This window comes from Helianthus annuus, chromosome 4, assembly GCF_002127325.2.
Source record: "Helianthus annuus cultivar XRQ/B chromosome 4, HanXRQr2.0-SUNRISE, whole genome shotgun sequence".
NCBI classification, from domain to species: domain Eukaryota; kingdom Viridiplantae; phylum Streptophyta; class Magnoliopsida; order Asterales; family Asteraceae; genus Helianthus; species Helianthus annuus.
The window spans coordinates 27,934,122-27,943,189 of NC_035436.2; the positions used below are offsets into that span (position 1 = coordinate 27,934,122).

The 9,068-nt window shown below is 34.9% G+C and overlaps 1 protein-coding gene and 2 long non-coding RNA genes across 3 annotated transcripts; all 3 read left to right on the top strand.

Moving 5' to 3' along the window:
- The first annotated feature begins 1,054 nt into the window (after positions 1 to 1,054).
- LOC110902294 (protein STABILIZED1) lies at positions 1,055 to 1,786 on the top strand. The gene has a single exon (XM_022148994.1). It carries the CDS (start codon positions 1,055 to 1,057, stop codon positions 1,784 to 1,786), a length of 732 nt encoding a protein of 243 aa, XP_022004686.1.
- Positions 1,787 to 6,679: 4,893 nt separating this feature from the next.
- On the top strand, positions 6,680 to 7,860 carry LOC110903542. The gene is made up of 3 exons (XR_002572045.2): positions 6,680 to 7,554; positions 7,652 to 7,719; positions 7,802 to 7,860. It is a non-coding gene; the product is annotated as an uncharacterized LOC110903542 (long non-coding RNA).
- A 78-nt stretch (positions 7,861 to 7,938) lies between these two features.
- On the top strand, positions 7,939 to 8,394 carry LOC110903543. The gene is made up of 3 exons (XR_002572046.2): positions 7,939 to 8,088; positions 8,186 to 8,253; positions 8,336 to 8,394. It is a non-coding gene; the product is annotated as an uncharacterized LOC110903543 (long non-coding RNA).
- The last annotated feature ends 674 nt before the right edge of the window (positions 8,395 to 9,068 follow it).

Consider the following 9,068-nt stretch of genomic DNA (forward strand, 5'->3'; position numbering starts at 1 on the left):
GACAATGTTTTTTAGAAAAATATAAACTTTTCAAAACCCGAAAAACAAACAAGAACACCTCGGTTTTAACAAGGAGAAGAGCCAAGGCTCTGATACCACTTGTAGGTCCGGCTAGGAGGATCTAGCCGCCTAATCCTTGTGTACAAACCAACCCGGTTGTGCGGAATCCAACCGGAAAGGCAAACCGAGATAGAACACACAAATACACGACACGCAATATTCACCGATTAACACCTCTGTATTAATAAGTATGAAAGGTTCAGTTACAAAGCAATGTTTACAAATATATTTTGCAAACTCTCTCAAACTCTCGTGTGTGTGTTTGCTCTCTGTGTGCTCTCTGTGTTCTCTTGTCTGATATCAGACTATTTATAGCACTACACACTACGAAACAGAACTATCTTGGCGAAAGAAGACCAAACTCGATGAAACACATTTGATATTGACGAAACACAGTTGAGGTTGACGAAACAGACTTGTTTCGTCAACAATACACATGTTTCGCCAATGTTGGGCTTGGGCCCAAGTGTGTTTCGCCAAAAGTGTGACAAGCCCATGTCTTGATTTGTCTGTTTTAGCCGATTGTTTAGCCCAAAGATCATGTTCACAGCCTTTATGTCTTCTTGGCCCGATATTCGATCTTTTACACGACGGAGGAAAGCCGTTGCTAAACCGAATTACGTCGCGTCGAGTTGCGTCCACAAACATGTATCAACAATTTTAAAAATTTAATTAAAAAATTGTAACGACACATAATATTTTAAATCATATTTATAGTTCCTAAAAACACTCATTACTAACGATTTTTAACTTAATCTCTCACTACATATAATATATAATATAATAAATAGATTAAATTCTTGTCTATTATAACTATTTTTTCGGTATTCTTTTTTTTTCTAAATCATCACATCACCGACTTTGCATGAAACTATATGAATCCTTCTATCCGCATGATACCATTGCATTCGATCAACTTCCACATTAACGAACTAGTAAGTCATATTCACACTCTAGGTTTTATATCGTTTTAAAAATATTGTTCTTCTACAATATGATGAAGAAGATAAAGAGGCTGATGTTGTTGAAGTCTGTGATTCGAACAAATCCAAAGGGTTGGATTGAAGCTGCGAGATTAGAGGAAGATACGGGAAATATTCGGAAAGCAAGAGAGTTGATAAGAAAAGGTTGTGAAGAATTTCCAAAGAATGAGGATGTATGGATCGAGGCATGTCGGTTGGTGAATCCGGATGAAGCTAAGGGTGTTATAGCAAAGGGTGTTAATGCGATTCCCAATTCGGTAAAACTTTGGATACAGGCTGCAAGATTGGAACATGATGATTACAATAAATGTAGGGTTTTGAGATTGGGTCTTGAAAAGATACCAGATTCTGTGAGGCTATGGAAAGCACTTGTGGAACTTGCTAATGAGGATGATGCAAAGCGTTTGCTTCAGCGAGCGGTGGAATGTTGCCCGTTGCATTTTGAGTTATGGCTTGCTTTAGCTCGGTTGGAAAAGTATGATGCGGCTAAGAAAGTGTTAAACAAGGCGAGAGAGAAGCTTCCTAAAGAACGAGCGATTTGGATCGCTGAAGCTAAACTGGAAGAAGCTTTCGGAAACACATTTATGGTTGGGAAGGTAATAGAAAGGGGTATTCGGGCTTTACATAGAGAAGGGGTGGAGATTGATCGAGAAGCTTGGATGAAAGAGGCTGAAGCTGCTGAATGGGCTGGTTACGTGTGGACATGTAATGCTATCATTCGTAACACAAAGGGGTTCCGTTGAAACTGCTAGAGCAATTTATGGCAAAGCGGCCCAAGTGCTCAACTTGAGAAGGCTCATGACTGATAAATATTTTGACAGTTTATTTTTCATGTTTTAACTTTTGGGGACCAAAATCTATATGAATATTTTGTAAAGGGTTTGTGTTTATGATCATCTTTCAAGATTCGTTCCCTCTCTACTTTCTGCTTGAATGATTTCGTATTTAAACTACAGATTTGATATCATATTGCCAATTATATTGAACTTCATAGTTTAAACATAAAGTTTTGCTAGTGTAAAAGTTTTAGTAAAATTGAGAATATGACTTCTGGTAGAAAAATCTTTATCTCGGAGCTTTGAATCCAATGCTTAGCTTTCAGTGATGTAATATCTGTTAGATAATTGTGTGTGGAATTGGATAATTATCCAAGACAAACTCAGATAAAATTTTGAATTGCTTGGGTTGGTTCGAGCCTATAGTTTATAACTGAGCTCGGCTTGTTTGTTTGTTGAGTGTAAACGAGATAAAGCTTGGATCAAGCTAGGCTTTTAAGTAGTATTAATCTAAGGTTGTATGTTTACTTAGTGCTCGTTAGTTATGAACTAGTTTAAAATGGTAAATGACACTTAAGAAAAACAATTTGAATTTTGGTGGATCATGACAGTAAGGCAACTTGGGTTGCTGATGCAATGCCGTGTTGTTCCCTGATTGCTATTGGAATCTGGCGTCGTCTCTAAACCACCGCCAAAAGTTGCTGCTAATGACTTCAATATCCTCAAAGTTGCTACCTCTAAACAAGATACAAGCGATCCTCTTGGTTTATTTGAGAGTTGCATCAGTGGGCTAGCTAAACAAGCAACACACAATGGTTTTATTGGATTACATTGTTTGACTCAACCCATCCGGGTAGGCGATCTCTTTCACCTTGACATGGTGAATTTCAAAGAAGGAAGTAATGTTAAGAATCATCCACGGCAGGGGCAGAAGTAGTGTATTAGGAGCCCACTTGCGTAGATATCCACTGGCACGGGCAGGTGTAGATATCTTATGGTATAGTACGGGTTTCTAAACTCGTTTTATTTAACAGAAACTGTCTTGGTATACCTACCTCACATAGTTTTTTTTGTTATTACTTGTGTACTCTATCCAACTCACGCCTACTTGCGGGGGGACCATATGCACGACACTACAACATCCTTCTTGATATTAGAGGTGAGCAAATTAACCGTCATAACTGATAACCGCACCATAACCGCTATTAACCGATACTTTAACCAAAAGCGTAGTATTGGTTATCTTGTAAGCCCAAACCATGCATGCCCCAAATGCACACCCCTATTTATTTCAAATGTTGCTTGGTTAATTAACCGAAATTAACCATAATCGAAGCTAGCCGTTATGGTTATGGTTAATGGTAAAAACCAAACCAACCCGACCCGACCAATGCACACCCTTACCATTCGTGACGGTGAGCCAAGATCATGATGTCTCGTATGTTTTATATAAAGGTGTACATGTAACATGTCATATGGTTCAAAGCATATTGATCAATTCTAACATAATATTACTTAGCTGGTGAATGAATTGTATGAAGGCTCGCTACCCATGTTTCTTACCATTACACATAGGTACACACAGGCCTATGTTTCTTATCTAAATGGGTTCAAATGATATTTCTTATAAATGAACTTCTGAGCCAAATCGTTTCCGATACACTCGGTTAAACCGTTTCTGAGCCCAACAGGTTTTAAAAGGATTCTTTCAGCAGCAAACAAAATAGAGAAAACAGTAGCAGCACACCAGAGAGTTTTCTTAGAGTTTTCTTGTTCAAACATTGTAAACAAACTCTCTGATAAATACATTTGAAGCTGTAAACGTTATATCTTGTTATTGTGCTTACTCTCTCGCTCGGTTTGTGTCGCAACGAGGATTCCGCACTCGTTACGACATTCGAAACAAGAAATAATCTAAGTCCGACGATCCGTATCGGGACCTACAAAAAAACCACATATGGGAAACCTCGTTTCTTCTATATTGAGTATTGAATGAAGTTTCACTGAATGGATTCTTCTCTGAGGTGAGTATCTCTATAAACTTTTGCCGAATGAGATGGACGAATATTCAAGATGATATGTCATCATGTCACTTTGTTCTTGATTGATATATTGATGGCATGAAGTGATCAATACATTCAAGCAGGCGTTGATCTTCAAGATGTCACCAAACAAGTATATATCAAACTAAAATACAGGATGCCACGAAAAATAAGCTTATTCTAAAGACGGGCATTATGTAGGAAAATTAGCATCTAGGTAAGGTATTTAAAAAGGTTCAAAACGCCAAAAAGGTTAAAGAAGAAGAGGCTGATGACAGTGAATAATTGAATGAGAAATTAGATTAGAATTTTTAATTTCTATTTTCATTCTCGATTGTTTGTTATCTAATTCTATGTTGTTTATTATCTAATTCTCTACTAATAAAAAAATTGAGTATAAAACGCCAAAAACTACAGACACCAAAACGCCAGATAGTATGAAAACTGTGAGAACGGATGCTAGCAAAGCACGTTGTTGCTATATAAAACGCAAAAATGCCAAGCAATGTATTACTGGAAAACAACACTAATTGACAGATGAAACTGAACGAAACAGTAATTGCAAAAGAGTAAATTGAAGAAACGGTAACATTATTGCTAAACATTTATTATATTAAAAGCCACTACATGGGAAATTGAATTTATTTATCTTTTCAAAACGCCATAATTGTCTGTCACATTATAGGTCTGCATCCTACATGTCACAACAATTGATAAAAAAAATAAACATAAAAAAAATATTACTGATGTTTTTTTACCGCCAAAAACAAATATCTACCTGGCCCTAAAAAAAGAAAAAAAAACTCATTATATAAGTACATCAGCTAAACAAAAGCTTCACACTCCACACATTCACTAAAAATGCCACATCTTGTCTAAAACGCCATTTAATTTAAAAAAATTGTACATGTTATTGCATGGAGGTTTGAGAGGTCAGGGGATGTTTCGTCATTAAGTTCTCTGACAGTAGAAGGGTGAAAGTCAAAACAATCAAACCCATACTTAGTTAAAACGTCAAAATATTTACTATGCTCCTGATCTAAAAAAACTATAAAAACGTCGCTTAGTTGTTAAACGCCAAAAAATAGAGAGGTGATGTGAGACGCGTTTAAAAAAAAAGAATATAAAAGGACAAAAAAGCTCCTCCGCCCTTCACTATGTCGCGTGACACGTGTTACGCCAGGATCCGTTCTCACACTTTTGGGCGTTTTCTCCTGATCTCGTACATATATATATATATATATATATATATATATATATATATATATATATATGGGAGGGATAGAAAACTCACTTGAGTTAAAAAAAAAAAAAAAAACTCAAGAAAACCTTATGTAACAAACTTTTTTTTTCTAAAAAAAATAGGGAATCTAAGTTACGTGTTATCGAACGTTTTGTAACAAAAACAAAAAGCGCCGACGGGATTCCTTTATAAAAAAAATTAAAAATTCAGTTTTTTAGCATATATATATAGAGAGAGAGAAAGTGTAAAACATAATTAGGTTTAACGTACGCTTGTAAATTGTAACATGCGCATTCTGGGTATACAACATTCGGTTTTCTGGATGGGAGGTAAATTCGCATGTACATGAAAAAAACAAAATCCCGCATATTAAAAAAAGTTAGACGCCTGTTGGAAATTTGTCTGTTTATGAAGAAGTGTCAGTATTTGAGAAGAAGTGTCAGAGTTTGTGAAGAAGTGTCCGAGTTTATGAAGAAGTGTCAGAGTTTGTGAAACCGCATGTTGAAAGTGTCCGAGTTTGTGAAATCCGCATACTGTAATCGTCCGGGTTTATGAAGCTGCATGATGAATCGTCCAGGTTTGGGAGTCTTCCGAGTTTATGACCTCAATTCTGCATGTTATGTTTCACAGGGTACACATCGTACGTTAAGACTAATTGTACGTTAATCAACCCCTATATATATACTTAATTTAAAAAAGATAAAAAAACACTCGACACTTTTTGGTTTTTTTTGTTACAAAATGTTCGATGATAACATGTAACTTACATTCCCTAATTTTTTTTTTAAAAAAAAAAAGTTTGTTACATAAGGTTTTCTTGAGTTTTCTTAACTCAAGTGACTTTTCTCTCTATAATTCCCCTATATATATATATATATATAGGGGAAGGTTCATTTGAGAAGAAAATTAAATTAAGAAGAAAAAGAACAAATGGTACAAATGTAAAACATTAAATAGTTTTTCTCTCAACTCATTTATTATTATCTTTGACTAATTAATTAGTCATAAACACTATCATCCTCCATACTTAAACTTTTGCTTACACACATCAAAATTTATCCGACACGTTTTGCAATTTATCCTACATATATTGAAATTTATCTTACACAGCTCGTAATTCCTCCTACACACCTTGTAATTTATGCTACACTTTAAATTATATATTTTTTATTTTTTTTTAAAAATATGTGTTTTTTTTTTTTGAAAATAAGTTACAAATTTAGAGTAGTTAGCTATTAAAAAGGAAGACTACCAATTAATGATTCATTTAAGTTTACCAACATACCCTTACACTAATATTAAATGCAAAAATTAAATGAAGTAAAATAAAGCATCCTTATTTGTTGAAACTTCTTCTTTTTTCTTCTTAAAAAAAATTCTTCTCATTTGAACTCTCCACTATATATATATATATATATATATATATATATATATATATATACTACTTTATAAAGCATATAGGAAGGATAGAATGGTCTTTTGCCACTTTACAACTCTTTAAAGCCCATTGTACAAACCTCTTAAGCACAAGTGTTGAAAACTTGTTTTCAACACCTGATGATACCACGCGGATCTTAGCGGATCTACTTGACCCGGTTTTTGTTTGATGGATCCAATATATTCGTATTATCACAGTTTACAACCACAATTTCATCCGCCGCTCCACATTTCTTTCACTTTCTAAACCCTAGATCCTCCACCGCATAACTGAAGCACCTCCACCGCATAACTGAAGCACCTCCACCGCACCTCCACCGCACCTCCACCGCACCTCCACCGCTCATCCATGGAACCTGTCTTTGCCATCACCGTCTTCTCCCCTTTCATCCATGGAACAGGTCATGTTTTTAACCCTATTTTGTACGTTTTTTTTTAATCTTTGTCAGATCTGTGATAATACTTTTAGATCTGTTTTAATACTTTTAGATTTGTGATAATACTTTTAGATCTGTGATAATACTTTTAGATCTGTGATAATACTTTTAGATCTGTGTTGGTTTTGTGATTATTTTAATGTTCTGTGAATGGATCAACATTAGGGCTTTTTGTTTGATAATTAGGGCTTTGTCAGATCTGTGAATGGACCAATTTTAATTTCTTGCATTAGGGCTTTGTCAGATCTGTGATAATACTTTTAGATCTGTTTTAATACTTTTAGATCTGTGATAATACTTTTAGATCTGTGAATCTGTGATAATTCTTTTAGATCTATGATAATACTTTTAGATGTGTGATAATACTTTTAGATCTGTGTTGGTTTTGTGATTATTTTAATGTTCTGTGAGATTTATAGAGAAAACGTAATTTCTGTTTCATAATTAGGGCTTTTTGTTTGATCTAATCGGTTACTGAATTATGGTTTTGTTTGTAAGGAGAATCCGATTGCAAGCTCACCGGCGAAGGAAGCATACAGGAATCGGCTGGCGGACAGCCTCAACATGGGAGTTATGGTGAGTGCATGCACATACCAAATAGTCATCGCTTAATATGATTTAAATTTGAATCTCTCTAATTAAAAGTAGTTTTGCTGTTACTTTGTTTTTTTAGGATTGGTTTGATCCAATTGCTGATTCGACTACTAGCCATCTCGATCTGATTCCCCACATGGTTTAGGGGTAATTGATTTTGTTTTTGACGTTTAAAGGTTTTAAAAATCATTGAATTTTGTATTAAATGGGAATTTCGACATCATTTCAGGAGAAGTTTAAAACAACAGGACTATGGAAGGATATACGGTGCTACATTGACAGTCAAGTGAGACCCCATCTCTTTGTTTAAAGTTCAAACACATAATTTGTTTTCAGTTTTTAATTTTCAATGAATTATACGAAAACGTAATTTCTGTTTCATAATTAGGGCTTTTTGTTTGATCTAATCGGTTACTGAATTATGGTTTTGTTTGTAAGGAGAATCCGATTGCAAGCTCACCGGCGAAGGAACCATACAGGAATCGGCTGGCGGACAGCCTCAACATGGGAGTTATGGTGAGTGCATGCACATACCAAATAGTCATCGCTTAATATGATTTAAATTTGAATCTCTCTAATTAAAAGTAGTTTTGCTGTTACTTTGTTTTTTTAGGATTGGTTTGATCCAATTGCTGATTCGACTACTAGCCATCTCGATCTGATTCCCCACATGGTTTAGGGGTAATTGATTTTGTTTTTGACGTTTAAAGGTTTTAAAAATCATTGAATTTTGTATTAAATGGGAATTTCGACATCATTTCAGGAGAAGTTTAAAACAACAGGACTATGGAAGGATATACGGTGCTACATTGACAGTCAAGTGAGACCCCATCTCTTTGTTTAAAGTTCAAACACATAATTTGTTTTCAGTTTTTAATTTTCAATGAATTATACTAATTGTGATACTCTTATTGTGCAGCGCTACGGTTTGTAGGTTGAAGTTTGCTTAACACGCTTCAACCGTCGAACTTGGTGCGGCTCAATTGAATAAGGAAAGCAGGGAGGTCATGGACCTTAAAGACTTGTATCACGTGACCTTTGTTATGTGCGGTATTGGCGCCGAAATGATGATGGGAGTTATGGTGAGTGCATGCACATACCAAATAGTCATTGCTTAATATGATTTAATTCCGACTATGTCTGAAGTTTGAAAATGGGTTTTGATATCATGACTTTTTTGTAGGGTAAATATGATATTATATAATGTTTTAAGGGAGATATATGAAATCATCCCTTTTTTCATTATTTTTTTAGTGGATGAAATACAAGTTGGCAAACATATGGAATGAAGTAGGTAATGTAGCTAGAATCTTGGCAGAAGGAAGCGACTGGAGTTTGTTTTTTAAGGTATTTACCGATTTTATTTACTTAATATTTAATGCATCTTTCCTGTTGTCATCATATAACGTATTTATTTGTTCATGAGCTTTTTGTTTCTTGCCCCTTCTCCTGCAGGTAGTAATTTCAATCTATCTTTTCAAGTTGCTTGTGGTGAA

What these genes read in the sequence shown, in the direction of transcription:
- LOC110902294 (XM_022148994.1), top strand. Translation starts at nt 1,055, where the DNA reads ATGATGAAGAAGATAAAGAGGCTGATGTTGTTGAAGTCTGTGATTCGA.